Source organism: Delphinapterus leucas, chromosome 3 (assembly GCF_059928025.1).
Source record: "Delphinapterus leucas isolate spDelLeu-1000000601 "Yukka" chromosome 3, BTC_Dleu_Yukka2, whole genome shotgun sequence".
Lineage (NCBI taxonomy): Eukaryota > Metazoa > Chordata > Mammalia > Artiodactyla > Monodontidae > Delphinapterus > Delphinapterus leucas.
In genome coordinates, this window is record NC_143131.1 from 54,960,004 (window position 1) to 54,982,326 (window position 22,323).

The 22,323-nt window shown below is 39.0% G+C and overlaps 1 protein-coding gene across 15 annotated transcripts in view; it reads left to right on the top strand.

Moving 5' to 3' along the window:
- The window catches only part of MAST4 (microtubule associated serine/threonine kinase family member 4), a 569,622-nt gene that overhangs the window by 495,796 nt on the left and 51,503 nt on the right, over window positions 1-22,323 (top strand). For all 15 annotated transcript variants that reach the window (XM_089908940.1, XM_089908926.1, XM_089908928.1 and 12 more), the window contains 7 exons: window positions 4,961-5,118; window positions 7,077-7,152; window positions 8,978-9,187; window positions 12,966-13,067; window positions 15,499-15,631; window positions 19,117-19,184; window positions 22,010-22,095. In XM_089908940.1, the coding sequence (XP_089765066.1) occupies window positions 4,961-5,118; window positions 7,077-7,152; window positions 8,978-9,187; window positions 12,966-13,067; window positions 15,499-15,631; window positions 19,117-19,184; window positions 22,010-22,095 (833 nt within the window). The remainder of the gene's footprint in view (window positions 1-4,960; window positions 5,119-7,076; window positions 7,153-8,977; window positions 9,188-12,965; window positions 13,068-15,498; window positions 15,632-19,116; window positions 19,185-22,009; window positions 22,096-22,323) is intronic.

The following is a 22,323-nucleotide window of genomic DNA, read 5'->3' on the forward strand; positions in this document are numbered from 1 at the left end:
TCAATAAAGAGACAAGATGAAACAATGAAAATAGGATAGAGGAAGAAGGGATACTCTTGCCACAAACTACATTTCAACAGGAGCCCTAGCAATTACTAGAAGTGATTCAGTGGGTCAGATACATGCTTTCTCAGTTTAAATTAGTGATGTTGTGAGATATGTCTCCACGGAGCTTTATTTATTTATTTATTTTACTTTTTAAAAATTGAAGTATAGTTGATTTACAATGTTGTGTTAATTTCTGCTGTACAACAAAGTGACTCAGTTATACACATATTTTAGATGTTGAAAGTATGGGCCGCCACAGTGTGAACATGAACGCTGACATTGATTGACCAAAAAGCAAAAAGAATAATTTTCAAATTTTAAGTGGTGTTCTTCCCTAGACTCCTAAGCGTCTCCTATTAGAACCCAACCACCAGTAAACAGAGTATTTGTCCCCTGTGGCTTACTCGTACATACTCTCACTGAATCCTCCCCATACCCCAAATGTGTATCATGTTCCTTGACTCTAAATCCTTTTTATTTTTACTATATCGCCTTGCTTTGCCCTTCAGTCAAGTTTTATTATAGTTTGGATACAGAAATTTCTCTTTTGCAAGAAAAATAGGGGAGAACACAGGATCTTTCTTCTTTCCATCTCTAGTAAATCATACGTTATTTTAAAAAGTGAATCCAAAAAGCAAAGGTGAGCTACATAGAATTGGACCCCATTTGGTACGGATTACTTTGGAAATTATATTTTTATAAATACTTATTATGTGTTAGGTACTAGCCTCACTACTTACAACGCATTGATTGGCTTAATTGTAGAAACATACCTCATAATGTGGTTGTCATCATTGTCATCATTTTATGGATCAAAACTCTGAGGCCCAGAGAATGAACCGAAGGGCTGTCTACTAACCCCCTTGTCGTAGCAGTAAGAATACAAGTAAGGGTTCTAGGCGCTTGGCTTTTTTTTAAAGGAATTTACAAGGTATTTCTTAAAACAAACCTGATAATTAATAAATCTGACCTGGCCATCTGTCATAATGGAATCAGGGCTGTCCCTGACTTGCATATATGCCTAAAGAGAAAGCTTCCTGAGACAATTTTTAGTCACACACATGTATTCTGTGTTTCTAACAGCTTCTGCCCAGAGGTAGGGCAGCTTTTCTCTTAAGTGTTTATTTTATTGAAGAAGGTAGTATCGTATAATTGTTGATCTCTTATTCCTATTCTTCCCTTCAAAATCAAATTTTAACTTTCAAAGTTAACCTTTTTACCAAAAGACCAAAGGAACTGTTAAATTTGGGGAGTGTAGGTTCTGTTGCCCAGAAGTTTGGCTATTTTTTCTCCTTATTGGTTATTGATAAAAAAGCTAATTGAGGGCTTCCCTGGTGGCGCAGTGGTTGAGAGTCCGCCTGCCGATGCGGGGGACACGGGTTCGTGCCCCGGTCCGGGAAGATCCCACATGCCGCGGAGCGGCTGGGCCCGTGAGCCATGGCCGCTGAGCCTGCGCGTCCGGAGCCTGTGCTCCGCCGCAACAGGAGAGGCCACAACAGTGAGAGGCCCGCGTACCGCAAAAAAAAAAAAAAAAAATGCTAATTGAAAATCTAAAACGCTGCTTCTCATTTACCCCAGTTTCTTTATGTTCTCGCCCTTCATATATTAGGGCGATCATTGTGCAAAACTGCTTAGGAGTTGCATTTTCTTCTTTTCTAAATCTAACCTGAATCACTCTTAGAGTCTCATTTTCTGGGTTAACTGGTTGTGATGTAGCTAATTAGAAATGCATTTTAGTTGTTAAGATGAAAACACAGAATATGTACAAATAAGTTACAGACACTTTGAAAATGCAGCTTAAGTTTTACAGATAATTGTTGTTAGCTGAATTCCAGGATTACTAACCCTGAAAGGTAAACGCCATGTCTTGATCCTTTGGATATTATGTAAACTGCAAAATTCACAAGTGTTAAAATGCTCTATTCTGAAATTGGAAAGATTTGGCCATGTGGAGAATCAGTCCTTCCACAGAATATTTACTATTGCAGCTTCTCTTAACTTCAAATTTTGTAGTTAAAATTAATTTGCAGAGCTTTTCCAAGATAATATTCAGAACATAATTTTTAATTTGAATATAAGTAATATGGAATCGAAGCAGTAGGAGGACATCTCGCATGTATTTCTTACCAGATGAATTATTTTCTGCTGAGGGAAAGAATGGAAATACGAAAATAAATACCTATAAATATGAGGTATGACTATAAAATAATATTACTTTTAATAAATAACAAGTGGAAAATTACACATGCATATGGATACCATCCCTTGCAAAATGGTTATCTTGAGAGACTAAATGTTTATTTGAATGATACCATTACTCAGAACATTTTGGGGGAACTCTTATTGCCTTGAGAAGTAGAAGCACAGTTTTTTTCTGTAAATCTTCACTCTTTGAAAGTGGATTTGATTTTTCATGTAGTCAGAAGTCACATGCAAACTAGTTGGGTGATGAGACTCACTGGCGCCACACTTAGAGAACATACTAGAAATATAAAGTCATGGGACTCAGTTTATTGGGAAATTCCCAAACTAATTCTTGAAACTCTAGTAAAAGTGCTGTTCCAAGGATGCGTTGACCAGCGGAAGTATCTTTTCAGTAAGTATATGAGGTCCTGAGGATGACACCTGCAGCCTCTGTTGGACTCACAAGTTCTCCTTTGAGTTCCTGACCTCTGCTGAAACTGACCCCTGGACTTCTCTGCTGTCCATTATTGACTCACTTTTGGGGCCCTGTTTGGTACCTTTTGAATCCCTGGGCCATTTGGAGAGCCTACAGTTGTTCCCAGTTCCATAAACTCATCTCGACGTCGCTTGGGTTCGGTGTCACCCTTTTCCCATTTACACCTTATTTGTTCCAACTGAGAAGAGAGAAGCTCTCTCCCCAGAGAAGCCCCTTGCCTCTCACTTCTCTAACACTTACTTATCCCACCTCCTCATTCATTTTAACATATCCCCATCAGTAAGCCCAGAGCATATTCCCTATGGAGTTCAGTTATATGGTTATGTATATGGTATAACCACAAAATTTTCATCTTAGGGTTAGCACGTGTTAATATTCTGTTATATTTGCTACAGCTTTTTGTTAAATAAACTTTTAAAATAAATTAAACATTAAAATACAACTGAAGTCCCTCGCACCCATTCCCTTTCTCTTCCCTCACTCCACAGAGGGAACCACCCTCCTGAAGTAGTTTGTGTCCTTGCCATGCAAGCACGGGTCCGCGGTACCTTATGTGAAACTCTTGAGCCTGGTGTGTTTTGGAAATTAACTTTCACATTTTAGAAAGGTAACATGATCCTCCCTGTACTGTACATAACAGCTCAGCAGCAATTGGGTCAGCAGCTCAGAATCAACTACATTAATATTTCTACAACAACCTGAATCAACATTCATACTAAGTGGATTAAATACATATTTTAAATAGCTTTCCATCAGTTCAATTAATGCTTTGCCACCTGAAAGGATTACTGTATACTTATGAACAAACTTCCGGGTTTTGAATTCTTGGATTCAGAATTGTGGACATTGCTTACCTTTGAGACATATGTACAAATCCTTAATTCTGTTTTTCTGTTTGCTCATTTCATCATCTTTGCTTTTATCGCTGCTGCTTCTCTCCTGCTGACATTGATTTTCTTATTCTTTTACTGATCTCTTGAGTTGACTTAGTTTATGTGTGTTTTATTTCTTTCTTTGTAGTGACAGTATTTAAGACTATACCTGTACTTTGTGAATAGAGCTTTGGTTTACCTCATAAGTCTTTCTAGTAGTGTCCTCATTTTTATAGTTTATAAAATAATCTCATTACACTGTAAAAAGTCCTGTCCTGTTTATCTCAGTATCTACTTAGAAGGTGTTTTATAATTTCAAGGTATAAGGATACTTTTAAGCTTTAGTCATTAATTTCTAGTTACTGCGTTGTGATGCTGCAGTGTTTATGAAGTGTGCTCTTAGTGTGGCACGTTTGTTTTTTTCTTTAAATAAAAAAAAAAACCCTGCTAGAATGGAAGATTCAAATGAGGGGTATCTTTCAAAATATGCTTATTCTACCTGTGTTTCCATTACTCAGACATTCCTCATCTCTTTTGTTAGAATGCTTAAAGAGTTCACCTCTCAATAAAAACAAACAAAAAAAGCAATCACTTCGCTTTATAGTTATATTTCTCAGATTGATTAAAAGCAGCGTTATTTAGCCATTCACCTTTTCTACCTTACTTTGCTCCAAGTGGTGAATGACAGTTTTCAAAGAGCAAATCTATATTCAAGGGACAAAAAACTCACCAGCATTGAAGGTTTTTTTTTTTTTTTAAAGAAACCTAAGCCAAAGAAGACAGAAATAGAAAATTCCAATTTTTAAAACAATGGCATTAGTAAGACAAGTATCTTCTTTATCCCCTTTCCTTTTTACCCAGGACACATATTGATGGAAATTGCATCAAAGGGTAGCCTGATTTGTAAAGAGAGATCCCATTACCTATTTATGACCATACATCACAGAATTCACTTTATGTTACTTACCTAAAAGTCACAGTGTTTGTGGCGAGTGGTAGAAGCAAGGATACCAATGTGAACTAATCTGTCATTTAATGAACCTAAATTCTTACTCCAATTGTCACTTTCTTGCTGTGGCTTTGACTGGGTCCTATCCATTTTCAGAGCCTGGGTTTTCTCCAGAGAGTAAGCTTTGTTTTGGGAAATTATCTTATAGACAAATGAGATGAAATATGGAAGCCATTTTGACCTCCCAGAGACAACATCAAGGTATACATTGAGGCACTAGCTATTGTAATTATTACATGGAAAGGATGTAGTGTAAAACGGTGATATAACAAAATTTAATGTTGTGATCTCATATTCATTTAAAGAATTTCTCTAATTTTAGTCCTAAAACCTCACTTTGGCTTGTTTTAGTCATCCTGCTCCTCCCAGGAGAAGTTGCACCAGTTACCATATCAACCAACACCAGATGAATTACACTTCTTATCAAAACATTTTTGTACCACCGAAAGCATCGCCACAGAGAACAGATGCAGGAATACACCCATGCGCCCCCGTTCCCGAAGTCTGAGGTTTGTAGCCCTGATTGAAAAATTTCAATGAGTTGGATAATCTCTTTTCAACCATTTCAAGGGAAGACTTTTGGTCCTGTAATTCATATATGTGCTAATTAATTTATGAACTACTATATATAGTTTTCCATCTACACGTGGTATCGTGAATTACCCTTGAAAGGCATCTTAGTACTTTTCTTTTAAATCCTTACAATTTGCTAATTGCTGTGGTAGCAGTAACCGTGATGGACTACAGGGACCACCTAGAGAAACTTCGAGCCATTGGAAATTTCAAGACCATCTAATTATGGTGCTACATCAATTAATATTTTACGAGGAAGAGGCTTGGCTGAAAAGGAAGGACAGCACGTTTGGGTTCACATGTGGAATTCAGATTCCACTTTACGAAAAGCCACCCAGATCTTTCATTCTTTCCTCCCATCACAAGTCTTACCTTCTCCAGGATTAGGAGCAAATTGTTAGGAGTCTGTATCCCTTGTATTTTGTGGGTACCATATGTAGTCCATTTGACACTGAGTAGAGCCAGTTTTGTTTTGGCCTTGTCTCAAAAAATTACGTATATCACAGTTTGGCTCTTCAGGAAACAGACTCTATAACACAGACCAGGATGTTTATTAGGGACTGCTTGGGAAGTACATCTGTGGGAGCTGGGGAGGAAGCAGGATTGGGCAGAGGGAGAAATCTAGCTGCAGTGCAGACCTGACAGCTGCAGCCAACCCCACAGGGAGCTCTAGGGATGACACGACCCATCAGAGCTGTCCCTCTGGGCCAGATGGCCCTTCCTTTATATCCCTGCCTCAGTCCTGGGATGTGGTACCCTGGGAAGGACATGGCCTTGGGTGAGGGGGCTCTGTAGCTGAGGCCATCCTTGAAGGGACTGGCAGCTGAAGCCTTCTGCAATCCCAGCAGCTGGACAACAGGTCCTTCTCTGCAAGGGGAGCAGGGTAGTCCTTCTTCAGGTCCTCCACAGTTTGAGATCTTCATGCTGTAGAGCTGGTCCGCTTTGATATATTAAGGTTTATTGTAAAACATAGTTTGTCAGGCGTTCAGCTGAACATCAGAGTTTTCTGAGAAGCGTTTTCCCCTTGTACCCTTCTTATTTAGTGTCTTATAGTAAAAGCAGCTACATGGCACAATTGTGTTAGATTATTTTGAGATATGGAATAAAAGACCGATTTTACAAATTCATTTAGAGCTGTACTCATTCAATGGATATTCATTCGTCGTATTTTACCACATGGGTGCCATGTTTGGCTTTACGAAAAGAGTTCCTAGGATAGCTACTACAAGCAGCTGTGTCCTCTGTGGAATACATAAACTCACACTGAAATTGCCTGACTGTATACCACTAGGAAGGAGCAGGCACCTCCTGTTGAAATAGAGAAGACACAGAGTTGTATGCCTGTGTTTAGTACTGTACACAGTGCCTTCCTCAGCATCCCAAATAAATATTTGCCAGGCCAGAAAATGGATTTCAGTGGTGACACCTGTGCCGTGGAAAACTCTTAAACCTCTTCAGTGGCACGTGGCAGAGCGCAGGTGTATGGTGAAAGTGTGAAATTATACAGTTCAGCGTGCCCTAGATGTTGCTGTTTGTAGCTACCCTGTCTTCTTTTATATTGCAGTTCATTAATTGGTTTCTAGAACCACGCAAACGCATGCTACATACAAAATATAATCACAATTTAAGAACATTTTCTGAACCTTTATATTGTAGCTATAATCAATTTGCAGCATTCCACTTCTGGAGCTTTCTTTATGAACACTGTTCGGGGTTTCTGTGTGTTTGTGAGTATGTATGCGTGCTAATGACTGATTTTGTAGTTTATTACCTAATATACTTTTCTTACAAAGACTGCATAGTACTTTTGATGCAACCAATTGTTTATAAATGAAAAGCTTATTTCCATTTCATGCTGTGGCAAGTTTAAAAGGGTAATTTGCTTTGCCTGCAGCCCTGGACGCTCTCCTGCCTGCTGTGACCATGAAATAGTTATGATGAACCATGTCTACAAGGAAAGATTCCCAAAGGTAATGAGTTGCATTGAAGATGCCTAGCATCTAAACAAGTGGGCAACCTAGGTTTAGCATCTGTAAGGTGTTTGTCGTGGGAAGTAATGGTCCAGTCCATTGAGGACTCTCTTTATAAAATAGCACCATAGCCTTCTTTAGAAAGATAAAATCACTAAACATTTTTAAAAGCTGCCGAGAACTAGCCACACATTCCGTGGGCTGAACTGGCTGTAACGTGAGTGCCACTGGTTGTCCTACCCACTGGGTGAGCCTGGTGAGGTACTCCAGAGAGCGTCAGCTTTGAAAGGCCTCTGGACCCTGGTGCTCCTTCTGCCCGTGTTCCGGGCCTGCTGCTGTATGGTCAAGCAGAAATTGTTTTCTTTCCTCAGAAGCCTGTAAATTGGTATGTGTCACGAAAGTCTTTTACTTTTTTCACCCGATTTTTCTTTTCCGTGGCTTCCAATCCCTTTAGCAATCGTACGTCTAACCCTCTTAGAAGGAAAGGTCCAGTTGCAGTGTTCCCTGTTAGACCAGCAATTTGGACTGAGCCAGAGAGGCCTTGACGAGGGGTTGTTGCCGGATGCCCTGGCTGCAAGGAGCTCCTGTCACCTCGTCTCCACAGCTTTTCCACCAGCGTGTTCCTACACATTTGGGAGAAGCAATTTCTCCATTCTGTTCCTGTCCCTCCCCCATCACCTTTGTAACCCTAGGCAGTAGAGCAAAAGGAAGTCTTTGGCTTCATAAATCAAGAGTAGAGTACTTATTATTTGGAATGAACCCAACATTGATGTCATTGATTACAGCCATTTTAGCCATTTATCACATGTCACTTGTTCACCAGGGAAATAGATCCTGACTATACTAGTTAATACTGGTTAGGATTTTAGAAGGGAACAGGAGGTAGAGGGAGTCTCCCAGCATATACAATTAATGCAGGCAGGGAACATTGATTAGGCAGTCGGGGATCCCAGAAAATGAAATAAAAGTTGGGAAGGAAATTTTAGATTTATGTTACCAAGGGAATCCCCTTGGCCATTTGCCCATGATGTAGCTTTTTGAGGTATGAGTAAGGATGGTATAGGATGCTTGTTCCTAGTACATTAAAACACAGCCAAAGGAACAAACTCTTGGCCCACGCTGTGGAACTCCAGCAACGATCCTGATTTTTGAATAGGTAAAAACAGAGCTACAATATTTGATATTTTTGGCAATCTATCTGAAAGAGCCCAAGATCTGAAATGAGAGCACAGCAATTCACAGATACTGAGTTATTTGGAGAAGCTTACATGTACCACTTTACATTTGATAGGGCAGAGGAAAAAAGTAATTATCACCCTGGGAGATTCAGTTTCTCCTATATACCTCAGATCTTTTTCCCACATGGTGAGGCTGCTGCTGCTTCTTTCTTTTTTTTCTCCAAATAGACTTTAGTTTTTAGGTTCATGGCAAAATTGAACAGAAAGTACAGAGAGTTCCCAAATGCTCCCTGACCCTACACATGCACAGCCCCCTCCCATCAACATCCCCCCCGCCCAGCCCAAGAGTGGTCTGTTTGTTATAATCGATGAACCCATACTGACACATCATAATCACCCAAAGTCCATCGTTTGCATTAGGGTTCTCTGTCGTGTGGTATATTCCGTGGGTTTTGACAAGTGTATAATGATATATATGTACCATTATAGTATCTTACAGAAGGGAGGCTTCTTTTAAATTTAATTTCTAGAATTCTATTTAATAACTTGTGGAGGTCTATGTAAATGCTAGATAAATGTGACTATTGAGTTGTTTACATATATGTTTCCTTGTATTACATCCGTGTGTGCCTGTCATCTCTAAACAGGCTACAGCTCAGATGGAAGAGCGCCTAAAGGAAATAATCACCAGCTACTCCCCGGACCACGTCCTCCCCCTCGCAGATGGAGTGCTTAGTTTCACTCACCATCAGATTATTGAACTGGCTCGTGATTGCTTGGATAAATCCCACCAGGGTCTCATCACCTCACGATACTTCCTTGAATTACAGCACAAATTAGATAAGTTGCTACATGAGGTATAGACCCTACACCTTATAAAGTTTTCTGATTTGTTTTGCTTTTCCCCTGAAATAAGAAAAATTTTTATGAGAGCATTTGCTCAGAAAGTTTTAGCCATGAGACAGAGTTCATATTCCAGGGAAGCGAAGAGGAAGAAGAAAAAAAAAAATTGATTGCTACTTGCTGTGAATGGATTCTGGTCAACATTTAGAGTAATAGAAAGTTAATGTTAATAACCTTTACAGGAACCTTGGGTCCCAACAATCTATGGCTCTAGGATAAGTGGATTGTGAAGGATTTTGAAGCAGTGATTTTTTTTCCCTCCTTAACCATAAAGTTAGAAATTGCCTGAGTGTATGTACATTATTTGATGATGCAATCTAGCTCTAATATCTGGAAAAGCTAAATGGAAAATTGCTGGCTTCTTCCAGGCCATGTGTCCTATTAATCAACCTGCAGGTGGTGTTGGGTAGTAAATGGCAACTTATATTTTCATTAGTGTCAGTTTTTCTTCTAACAAAATATCCAATTTCTAAAATGACAGATAAACACAGGCCCCTTCCAGGCCTAACACTTGCAGTCCTAGCTCCTGATAACACCCAGGACAGGAAGGGAGTGTGTATAGTGGAATGCAATTAATGCATAATATTGCTGTCCTGACTGAAATTGATCAGCCACAGCCTACAAGTAAAACCTGTTTAGCCGATATGTTTGGATATATTGTATTTCTGTATCCCATCGGCATACATTATGCCGATGTAAATAAAACCGTAGGTGGTTTTCTCTAAGCATGATTGTGTAAATAATTGCATGGAACTGAAAGAAAATATTGGCATCCTAATTTTCTAGAAATTCATCTGTCCTTGCTCATACTGAATTTAGTTGTGGCAAGATGAGATGATCCCTCTCTGACTAGCAGCCACCAGTTTTCCTCCCTTTTCCATTCTAAACCTCCCAACAGAGTTTTCTATGCTCCGTTCCCATTTCTCACATTTCAACCTCTTGCAGCTCACTAAGGGCATGTTTCTCAGACTGTTTTTGGATGAACACATTGTCTTCAGGTTTTGTTGTCCATTTCCAATTTGTCATGGACCAATTCTACTATAAATTATGATGAAAATTAATTTACCTCTGTGAGATACTTCTTCCTTAATTCTATAGTTCAGTCCCAGGCTATTACCATAATTACTGGTTGAGTTCTGTGGTTCATTCCTTCATAGGCATTCCCTGAAAAGGGTAGAACCCAAAGCTGAAGCTATTTACATTGAAATCCCCCACTTAATTTTGTTTCTGTATGATAGACTCGGCAGGTTGTTTCATGGCAACTAAAAAAATCTTAGGGTTTCAAAAATCATCTGAATGCACCATGTAATAGATTAACATTGTTGACTTTTAGAGAAATTTCTCTCTTGGGCAGAGAAACATGTATACGTGTGTAACATAAAGAGCATTGTCAGGTTTGAATAAGGATGTTTTCTTATTTATTTTCACAGATAAACATTTTCCTTCAGTCCTTCTGTGAAAATTAAAACTGTCTTCAGAATCATATTCACAGTGTCCTTCCAGAGTTTGGAGCTTGGGGAAGGTCACAGGGGAACTTGCTCCTTTGGATAGAATCACATTGTGAGGCCTGGCTTTGCCTTCCCGTCGATGCAATTATTGTCAGTTCCCAGCCATGACATTGTGTGCCCGCCTAGCCTGTCTCCCCGCCACTGTTCCCATTGTCAATCCTTTGCACACTCAGGCCAAGTCCCCCTGAGGTTGAGTAGCTTGATTTAACTGATGCCTTTTTAAAGTCCTGAGGTCTAGGTCAATTCCAGAGGAACGCTTTTATGTCTCCATTCTTTTTTTCACTTAGGTGTATTTAGCCAAAGAAAATAAAATGCACAGGAAGCTATAACCTACTCTCAAATCTTAGTCTCCGTATTTTTTATACTGACCAACACTTAAAGCACAAACACAGGGAATCCAGAAATGCTGGAGCTTGCTGCCGGCAGCCACTAAACTATTTCTCTTCTCATGCTGAGTGTGTGGTTTTGTTTGGTGTTGTTTTAACAAAGTTCCCATCTCCCCTATTGATAGCAGACAAAATATTATTTGTGTTAGGATAACTCATTGTGTGTTTTGGCCTTGGTTGTGGCTGATAATTCTCAGAAGTAAGAAGTTGGAATGAACTGATTATTTTTACAATTTTTGAAATGGAATTTGTATAATCTGAGCTATTTTTAATTTTTTAAGACATAAAGTTCTTGTTTCTCCTTGAAGAGACCACCAAAACATGTTTAGGCTTTTTAGGTTTTCTTTATATTCCTTCATTTATAAAGCAGTAATTATTATAGTAAGAGGAATGTCAGTCCAGAAGTTAGGTGGGTCTTTTTGGCTTCATCTTTAAGATTTTCTGTTTAGTTTTGATTAAGGATAAACTATAAAGAAGACATATAACCTTATTTCTTGGCATTCACTGTATCTTCCTAAATCCGTTTTTGTTACAAAATGAAAAGAAAACTTAAAGACAGTTTAAATATTATGTATGTCTCCTCGTATGTGTCCTGACATCCTTACTGGTTACTAGAACCTATAGTTATAGTTGACACTTGGCTGTCTTTAAACACATTCTATTCTACAGTTATTCACCAGTGGTCATTTTTTCTTTTAAATGTTAGCTTTTTGGCTTTTCCTGTATATGGTTTCTCTACCTACATTTTGGAAAGTTGCCTTTGATTTAATGACTTAAATTTAGTAAACACACTACTCCTAGGTATAATCATTTTTCATAGGTTTGGTCTGACACTTCTTTTTATGGGCAGGCTAGTTCTTGTCAGAATAAAGCACCTTCAAGAATGATTTTAAATGTTTATTACCATATCTATGAAATTGTGTTCTATTGCACCAGCATCACCTTGATACTTTTTTTTAATCCTTGAAGGAAAGCAAATCATAAAAATTAAGAAAGCGTGAAAGTGAGCATGTGTAGAAGTTTATATTTAAACTTTTAAAACTTTGGTTTTATATCTGCCTTGATACAGATTTACCTCATTTCTTCAAAAAATATTGAAAATTAAAATGCCTGTTAATAAACTAAGTTCTGTCCTCAGGATATCTTTTGTGCTTAGATTTCACATGTTAGGCAACATGTAAAAGAAAATTTTAGAAGATTTTGAGTCAGTTAAGTTTTACTGAGTTGAGTATCTAGGTATTATTTATTCATTATGTGAAATCAAATTCATATGTATGTATCCAAGTATAAACAGTATTCACCTAACATTTGAAATAAGCAGTGTACAACTTCTTACATATTATGAAATAACTAACTTACAGGCTAATAGTGTTGTATATATAAAACATATTTCATGAATGTGTTAAATGCCCAGGTTAACAGAATCAGTCCTTCGCTATGTTAGCCATTTCATACACTTAAGAAGTTACACCTAGAAAATCAAGGTTCCTCATCGGCTGCCCACTCTACTCGTACCATGTACTCAATGTGTCATGAACTTTTAATGTGTACTTCACTCACGGTTCCCATTGAGAGCCCTAATATTTGACTTTTAACACAGAGAATAAATCAAAGTTTTACAATTAAAATTTAGCTGATAGAGCCATTTTGTAGATATAGACGTTTAATAGTGTCCATTTATGTAGAGATAATGTCTGCTTCTCAACCTTTTAAAAGTATTTTCTAAGTCGCTTAATTTTTGGATATTTGCAGCTATCTAATTAGCATGCTTTGTTGATTTTCTTTCCCATTTAGTGGAGCAGCTCTGTCTCATCATTCTTTTCATTGCTTCCTCATAGGCTCATGATCGTTCAGAAAGTGGAGAATTGGCATTTATTAAACAGCTAGTTCGAAAGATCCTAATTGTTATTGCCCGTCCTGCTCGGTTATTAGAGTGCCTGGTGAGTTGCCCCTCGAGGTGATTTTGTTATTTATTGTTAGCTGTGGGAAAGCAGGGACCACCAGAAAGCTCCAATTGCATTTGGCTTCAAAGAGCTAAATAGAAAGAGTCAAGAGAAACAGCGACACGTGAATGTTGATGACAACAGCCGTGTGTGCTTTTTCTTGTCTGGTTTTCAGTAAAAGTTCTAGGACTTGTGTTGTGTTAAGAGATAGTTATATCACAGTCTGGTCAAACCTAAAAAATGATCATGAAATAAGGTGCTTGACTTTATCTCAGCATAATTTCTATGTTGTAGCTCACTTAGAACACTCTCTGTACCCCACTTTTTTGGAGGTGCCAAGATGAAGAGAGAGGGAAATCAGAGATACGATATACGGTGACCTGTGGTTATAATTGTTACTTTTTAAATGTGGCATGTTCGAAATAAGTGCTAGTCAGCAGTCCATTCGGAGAATACAGTATGGCCTTATCCAGACCTAAAGGAATGAGACTTTCCAAGATTAGTTTGTTTTATCAATTATACTTTCTTTAGTCAGTGACCATTTTCCTGTTTTAAAATCTTTGCTTTGTTTTATGTAATTTTGATTGAGATTTCAGTCAACACTGAACAAAGACGAAGCTTCGAACATAAGAATAGTTTTATGGGGCTTAATGTAGTGTCAAAACTCACTTTTAAGTTTCGCTAATAGTTATTTATAACACTGAGTACAATACAGCTTTTCAGAATTTTATGTACACATATGTACAGACATGGTGATTATTGCTTTGGTTTTGCTCTTATTTTAATTAAGATTCATAGTTTTCTATAACAGTGAAATGTTTATAGCCCCGTAAACATATACCTGTGCATAGTGAGATGTGGTGGAAGGTGAGTCTGGAGGAGAAAGGTAGGTGTGTGGTGGAGGAAGGCTTTCCATCAATGGCCGGGACCCTTGGAATCACAGAATCAAAAGCATCATTCAGCAGTGAGTGTCTCTGGAAGGATAAAGGGAAAGAAGAATACTCAGGATGCCTCTGGGGAGGAGAACTGTGTGACTGGCAGATACAGGCAGAAGTCTGAGTTTTTCCTGCTCTTCCTGTTGTACCTTTTGAATTATGCACCACAGGCTTGTACTCCCCTGCAGTTGTTCAATTTGGGGGAAAATACCATTTAGCATCAAAACTTGCTTCTCTGGACAGCAGCAGACATGCTAAGAGAGATGTTGCCCTAAAAGGGGAAATGACTTTTTTTTTTTACAGTAATCACTCTTAATCAGAAGAGAAATAGTTAAAGTACATGTAGCCTATCAAAGATAGAAACAAGCGAGCTTAGAAGTAGATCTGAAGATGTTGCTGCTTTCCATGATGTTTAAAGCTCAAATGAAACTGGAGTTTGAGAGTTTTAGGGAATGTTTCCCCCGACCAGTCTTCTTAGGCCTGTAGTCCCAGGCTTGCCTTGTCTCTGGTTGTAGTTTTATGTAAAGGGTACTGAGCGTGGACAATGGTTTGGCTTTACTCTGTAGCATGCTTTTTCGTATGGCCTTTAGAAATACTTGAGTAATTCTCAGGCGAAATACTTGAGTAATTCTCAGGTGAAATACTGAGATTCCACAGTTGCCTATATGGGGCACTAATCAAAATGAGAAAAATTCTGGGAGTGGGAGGATCTAGGAAATCTAACTGAAAACAGTAACTGTGCTTTAAATCTATAATTGTTTACAACACATAAATCCGCGGCATCCATCTAGAGTGATGTGATCCTAAGATCTTTATTTCATACTAGAAGCAACAGACAGCAAAATAAAATAAAATACTTAGGAAAAACGTGTTCCCAAATTTTTACTGAAGACAGAGGTAACTGGAGTTACTAATTTCATATTTTTCTTTCTTAATGTTCATATTATGTGAATATTAATAACTTAATTTTAGAGCTCGGTGATAAAATTTGGGGATTTTTCTTTCTCATATTTTTGGACACCTCTGTACCAAGGGAGTTTCCTACAAAACCTTTGAGAAAAATGCATCCTAACATTATTTCTCTTGTGGCTATTTGTATAGAGAAAGAAACTGAATCTTCTGGATGAGATTCACAGATTTTTAAAACTTTACTAAAAAGGCACAATTAAAAATTCCGACCTGTTCATTTTCAATAAGATAGATATCTTAAGTGGAGCCTAGCACCTTCAAAGTCACATTACAAGGAAGTTGGAAATGGAAATTATCTTTGGGTTACCAAGTACTGAAATGTATTGTCTTAGAATATGATTAGGCTTTGAATATGAACTGAAAATTATATGCTTTTTAAATGAAGTAATCCATCTGCCTTCTTTCTGTATAAATAACTTATTACCATGTATATCCAGCAAGTTTACTGTGAATGTGGTTTATGTAATAAAACCACAGACAGTTTTGGCTCGAAGAAGTATCCATCTCTGTTTGTCTTCTGCTAGGAGTTTGATCCTGAAGAATTTTACTACCTATTGGAAGCAGCAGAAGGCCATGCAAAAGAAGGACAGGTTATTAAAACTGACATTCCCAGGTACATCATTAGCCAGCTGGGTCTCAATAAAGATCCTCTGGAAGGTGAGTACCCTGATTGGGCTAAACTTTTACTTGCTCAGGCACCGTGGCCTCATGGAAAAACTTAGTGGCAAGTCTTTATTTTTTCCTCATGTTTTGGCTGTATCTATTGAAAAGGCCAAATTTGGGGACCAATTGTGATTTAAAGGAAAGAACTATATGTTGAATTTTATGTTTAACTAGAGTAGGGAAGAGACCTTGAAATCCTAGAGTCTTATCAGCCTAACAATTCCAGAGCATCCAAGAAGGGTTTAGGTTTCCGTCTTCTCTGGGGGTATTTTTTCTCTTGCAGAGCTCCTTTGGATTCTTCTCAAGGGTGCACATTTTGAAAATGTTGGTAAATGAATTAATTACATTTAATTTAAAAGTGACATTTAAATGTAATTTGGGAGTCAGGTAACTGATGACTGATGATCTTTAAATCAGGTTCAGTGTTCGTAAATCTATTTTTACTTACTTGTCTCAAAAAGGTATGAAAAATAGTAATATACTAGAGAGCCAGTTGGGGGGAAATGTTTTTTTAGAACTTATACAAGGATTCCTGGTTGATTCAAATAAAAAAAAAAAAAAGGTCTAATGCTATTAAATGCAGAGAAGAGGAAGCACCCTGTTCATGATTTTTTTTCAAATCTGATATTGGGAAACCACTCCTTCCACCACCTTTTCCTGTTCATTATTGTTTGGGATTGTCATTTAAAACACTTAGGTTATATACTGCCTGAAAAGACTCAAAAGCAATCATAGACTCCTTTATTCAAAATTGTCTTCCTGGGTCATTAAGTTGAATTTGCAAAGTGTTATATGCTAAGTTGTTTGTGATCATGCTAACTGTTGGCAGGTATTTTCCCATCTACAGCCAGGGAACCTGCTGCTCTCTGCCTGCTCTCCTATTTCCCCTGCTTTATTTGCTCTTATGGCCATCGAATCTTTGCTTCCAGTGAAATGATGCATGCGTTACCGGGAGATAATGCCAGATAAATTTATACTGTACTGAAAGCAGTACCACAACAGATTCATCACTTATCAGAGTCTGGTGGCTGCTTTTCTGAAAAGTTCCCTGGGGAGAAATTTTTTCCCCATAGCTTTTAAATTACCATCTTTACCTTTTTGAATCATGAGTCTTCAGAAATGGTTTAAATCACTGAAATAAAAAGGGCAGATGTTTAATGGTATTTAGATGAGTTTTTAAAATCTCTTCAGGCATTACAAAATGACGCCTTAGCTTCCTGCTTCAAAAGCTGACTCTTGGTTCCATTCCATTACTACCCACTGCTTACAAATAATATGCATTTCCCAGATAATAGTTATTTAGCAGGAACTCTATTTAAAACAGAACCATCTTTTAATTTGTTTTTTTATGAAAGTAATTGGAGTGGGGGAGACTGTCAAAGTATATTACGGTGACTCTTCACGCCGGCAGAGTTAGTTGTGTCAACCTTTGAATTGTAGACTGAGTGAGCTCTTCACAGTTTTCTTACCTGGTAGTAAATATCACTGTAGGCTGAACCTTTGGTAGGTGAATAATCTGAGGCCCATTTATATGCCTTTATTGTCTTTAAAACACTTTAATAGTGATTTTTGACAAGTTTCATGTTTAATTCTACCAATCTATCACTGGGAGTTGTTTTTAACTTTTAACACTTAATTTTCTTGATTCAGATCTGAGGGTAATTTTTAATCTGTTTGCTCTAATCACTTAAAATGTGATTATTGCAAACGCTGATCTGCACTTGTTTCCCTTCTTGTCATCATGGACACCAGCAGACCTAAAGCCTGACATTTGAAGGTTAAGAGTGGGACTCTGGAATGGGACTACCCAGAGCGTCAGTGCAGACTGTGTGACCTTGATCACATTGTGATGACCTTCTTTGTGCCTCAGTGTTTTCCGTAAAAACTGGATAATGGTACCTATTCATAGGGTTGTTTTTAGGATTATATGAGCTCACCTCTGCACCTAAGATGTAATAATGCTTAATAAATAAATAATAGTAAAATTGCCCCTTTGAGCCCCTGCAACTGAATACATTATAGTCTACCTCCTAGTCTATAAATCTAAAGTGCTAGTCACATAGGACGCTGAGGTCATTTGAATGACACCAAGAAAGCACACAGTGTGTACTGAGCTCATTTTTAATTCCCGAACTTCCTCTGTAAGTAAACTGGGATAGTGTCAATCTCCAGTTATTTTAGTTTCTGGAGTTAATTTTTCTCTAAAGACAACACTCCATTGTTGCTTTGCTTCATGTGTTTTATGTGTAATCTCTCCCGGAAAAGGATGATTATATTTATAAGAACATGAATACATAAAATTCTGACAGCCTAAGAAATAATATTAGATGCACACAAAAATATGTAGCTAAAAACTATAACTTTTTATTATACACGTTTGATTTTCAAAAATTAGAAAGTTCAAATTACCTGTGATCCTACTACCACTTAGCGATAACCCCCTTTTAAAGTTTTGGAGAAAATTTTTTCATGTTCTTTTTTTTAATAAAACACGTTTTGTTTTTTCTTAAGTGTGCATTGTTTGATAAAAATCAAAATGAACGGTAAAATAAATTAGGTTTTCTCATTTACTTATATAGACTTAAGGATGCATTCCAATGTAGGTTGAGCAATGAAGTGCTTTGTCTCTTAACTAGACCACTAGGGTAGAATTTAGGCTGGTGTCAAGCATGTGGCATCCAGCCTAGTACTGACTACTTTACATGATATAATTAATGGTAATAAATAACAATCAACATTCAGCGAGCACTTAATTTTTGTTAGTCAACATCCTAAGACCTTTACATGCGTTATCACATGTGATACTCATAAAAAACTCCAAGAGATGAACAATATTGTTCCCATCTTACAGAGGAAGAACCCAAGGTTAAAAAGCCACTAGTAAGTGCTCTTAGTGGTGGCAACTCGAGTCTTTTCAACTCCAAACTCCTCTTAACAACTACTATTGCTTCCTTTCTGAAAAGTTGTGGATTCTTATGTACTAGGAGGGCTAGCTCTCAGTGGACGTGAAGGAATGGAGCAAGGGATGCTCATGACAACTTGGGACTCATCTCTGAGCTGTAGTCAGTGCATCTCCGATGCCTGTCAGGGCTTGGGAAACTTGCCTCTCTTGAGTATCTGATTACAAGCATAATCATTGAGCCCCCAAACCCTTTCCAAGCTGTGGTGATTGTATCAGCCAGTGAATCCTGCTACCGTGAGCAGAGACCCAGCTCTAAGTAGCTGTGTCTATGTGTTCATAAGAAATGGAGTTCTAGGAAAAAGGGCATGAAGTGAACAATTTCAAAATATCAATATCAGTTGTTGGTTCTTGCCATGTTGGAATTAAGATTTTCTCATGTGTACATTGGAGTATAGAGTAAATTCTTCTTTTTTTAATATGGGAGAAATTGTGCTTCTTTTGTTTTAGCATAGTACTCTTGTCTAGTTACAATTGTCCTATTTCTCTTAAACTTAGTTTTTTTTTTTTTTTAATTTAGAAATGGCTCAGCTGGGAAACTATGATAGTGGGACAGCAGAAACACCAGAAACAGATGAATCAGTGAAAGTAAGTATCTTTCTTGATGAAATATGATGTTGGTTTTTCTGTTTATTAGCATGTGGAGATTTTGGCTGTGTTAATTACTTTATTTGTTCAACACATATTTATTGTGCTTCTATATGCAAGGCACCAGGCATACAGTTTTAGCCCCTCTCTTCAAAGAGAAACAAATTAATAAAGAGAAATCACGCACAAAAAATCAAAATGAGAAACTTGAGTAAGATCTATAAAGAAAAAGGGCCATGTGCTCCTGGAACATAACATTAAAGAGAGATTTACCAGTCCAGAAAGATCTCCTAAGGAAAGGACACTCGAGATGTGAGAACTTACTAGGATGAGAAGAGGCAGAGGGAACATTCCAGGCCAAGGGACCATCATGTGATACAAGGGAGAGAGTATATCTGAAGGCTTAAGAGTGAGGGAGACCGCGCAGCCTACAGAGCTCGGGTAAAAACTGGACACAGATGTGCTTGCTGTTCATCTTTGTCAAATTGTTTCTTTCAAAGAACGGTGGGGGGGCTTCCCTGGTGGTGCGGTGGTTGAGAGTCCGCCTGCCGATTCAGGGGACACGGGTTCGTGCCCCGGTCCGGGAAGATCCCACATGCCGCAGAGCGGCTGGGCCCATGAGCCATGGCCGCTGAGCCTGCGCGTCCAGAGCCTGTGCTCCGCAACGGGAGAGGCCACAACACTGAGAGGCCCGCGTACTGCAAAAAAAAAAAAAAAAAAAAAAAAACAAAGAACAGTGGGAAGCTGATGAACTGTGGAGGAAATGGATGTGTGTGGAGGATGAGGGGGCATAGATAGGGAGATGACCCAAACAGAGTAACAACATGAAAAAAAATCACACTGATTGCAGTGTAGGAAGTAGATGAGGTGAGGAAAGCCAGCTGGAGTGACCCTGGGGAGGCCATTTGAAAGTCTGCAGCAGTGACACAGATGAGAGGTCCTGGATGCTGGTGCCATTCTTCCTAATTGTGAATAGCAGAAGAGGAACCAGGATGGACCACCCCCAGCATCGGGGGGTGGTCAGGAAAGAGGGGCAGCTGTGTAGCCTGGGGGCTTAAAAATCCAGGCTCTGGAGTCAGGTTTCCAGATTTCAAAGCTGGCTTCACTTCTTACTAGCTTGGGGAAAAGAAAATCTCTCTGTGCCTCAGTTTCCTCAAGTGTAAAACAGATATAAAAGATAAAATAAGGGGCTTCCGTGGTGGCGCAGTGGTTGAGAGTCCGCCTGCCGATGCAGGGGACACGGGTTCGTGCTCCGGTCCAGGAAGATCCCACACGCCGCGGAGCGGCTGGGCCCGTGAGCCATGGCCGCCTAGCCTGCGCGTCCGGAGCCTGTGCTCCGCAACGGGAGAGGCCAAAACAGTGAGAGGCCCGCGAACCCAAAAAAAAAAAAAAAAAGCTTAAATAAGGTAGTCTGTATAAAATGGTTAGGACAGCTTCACATCTGCTAAATAAATGATAGTTGTTTTTGTTAGTTTCATCATAACTGCCATAATTTTGAATGAGCTTAAGCCGAAGTTCCTTTGAGACATCCAAGGAGAGCCATCGAGCAGTCAATTGTATATAAGGTGTGGGATCTTCCAGCCCTCAGAGGGAGAGCTTTTGGTGGATGGTCCAGGTGACTTAGGAGTCATCCATAGGCATAGGTGAGGTCACTCAGGTGAGGAGGAGTTAATGAGACAAGAGGGCTGGTTCAGGGCCTTGTAGCTGGAGCTGTGGAGGGTAGTTGGAGTTGGGTGGCTGAACAAGTAAGGGGTCCCAGTCTTGGATTATGTTTTCTGAGGTGGGGTGTTGGCAGGTGATGAGTAGACCCAGGTCCTATGGCCAGAGGCCAAGGAGAAACAGAGAAAGGAGCTGGTTGAATTGAGGAGGTCAGGTAGCCCAGAGGCCGGGTTGTTGGCTGAGTTATCTGTGTAGATACGGAAGTCACTCAGGATGGTGAGAGAATGCAGGCACTGAGGACAGTGGGAAGCTCGGTCTAAATCTTCCAGAGGCGGTGGGGCAGCCGAGTGGGCGGGTGCCAGCACTGAGTTGGGGAGGATGGCACATACCTCAGAGTCATGGGGTTTCTTCCAAAATTATGGGAAGGGGATTCTGGTCTCTGCGGAGGGAGCAGAACGACTCTTAACCCTCTCTCAGTGCTAAGATACATGGGGCGTGAGAAAATTTTGTAAAACAAAACAAAACAAAACTTTGTTTATTCGTGTCCTTTGAACTAAACTTTTTAAAGAGCTATCTTTTTGAAAATTGGTGTCTAAACCATGGTAAGTAAGACTTACGGTGGATGGAAGTAAAGAAAGACAGGCATGCTCTGCCTGGCTGTCTCATCTGTTGCCAGCTACCTTTTCCAAACAGGAAAGGTTGCCACAGGAATGAAATGGACATGCCCTGGTCAGTGGCAGAGAGGCCATGTGATCCACCAACCCGTAGAGGGCCACTCCAGCCCATTCTTTTCTGATTGGCTGAAACTAGAATTAAGGTTTGGCATTTTGGACTCAAATCTTAAAACTTTAAAAGATTAGGGTGAGGCTCACCTGAATGGTTTACAGAGGTAAATTAAAAATCAGGAATTTTCAAAAACGTGGTGCCTCTATCTCCTGGAAATGGTGTTCACTTAAATGAAACTGAGCCAGTCATGAGGAGTAGTTTATCAGCACTGCTGTGGAAAATTGAGCTTTAAAGCCGTCCCCCAGGTTCCTTTGGCTAGAATACTGCACTTTAACATATTAAACAATAGAGCATGCAATTCAAATATTAGTTATTTTACTGCTAAAATCGTTTTCTTAAATTCTGAGCTATTTTTTTAACATCCATATTTTGTCTCCAAGAGCTCTAATGCTTCCCTGAAACTTCGAAGGAAACCTCGGGAAAGTGATTTTGAGACGATTAAATTGATTAGCAATGGAGCCTACGGGTGAGTAATTCAGGAAAACTCTCTATTATATTTTAACACACCTGAGAAATATATTCTTCACATTGATCTTATGCCAAATAGATGTTGTTGGGGACTTGAGTTTTCAGATCACTGCTCCTTCATTGATGGGTATCAGGTGAAGCCCAAATCATTTTTCATTGGATACCCAATCAGAAAACATTTCAAGTGACCCGGGGGTTATTTTAGAGCATGGGAGAGGAAGACTTT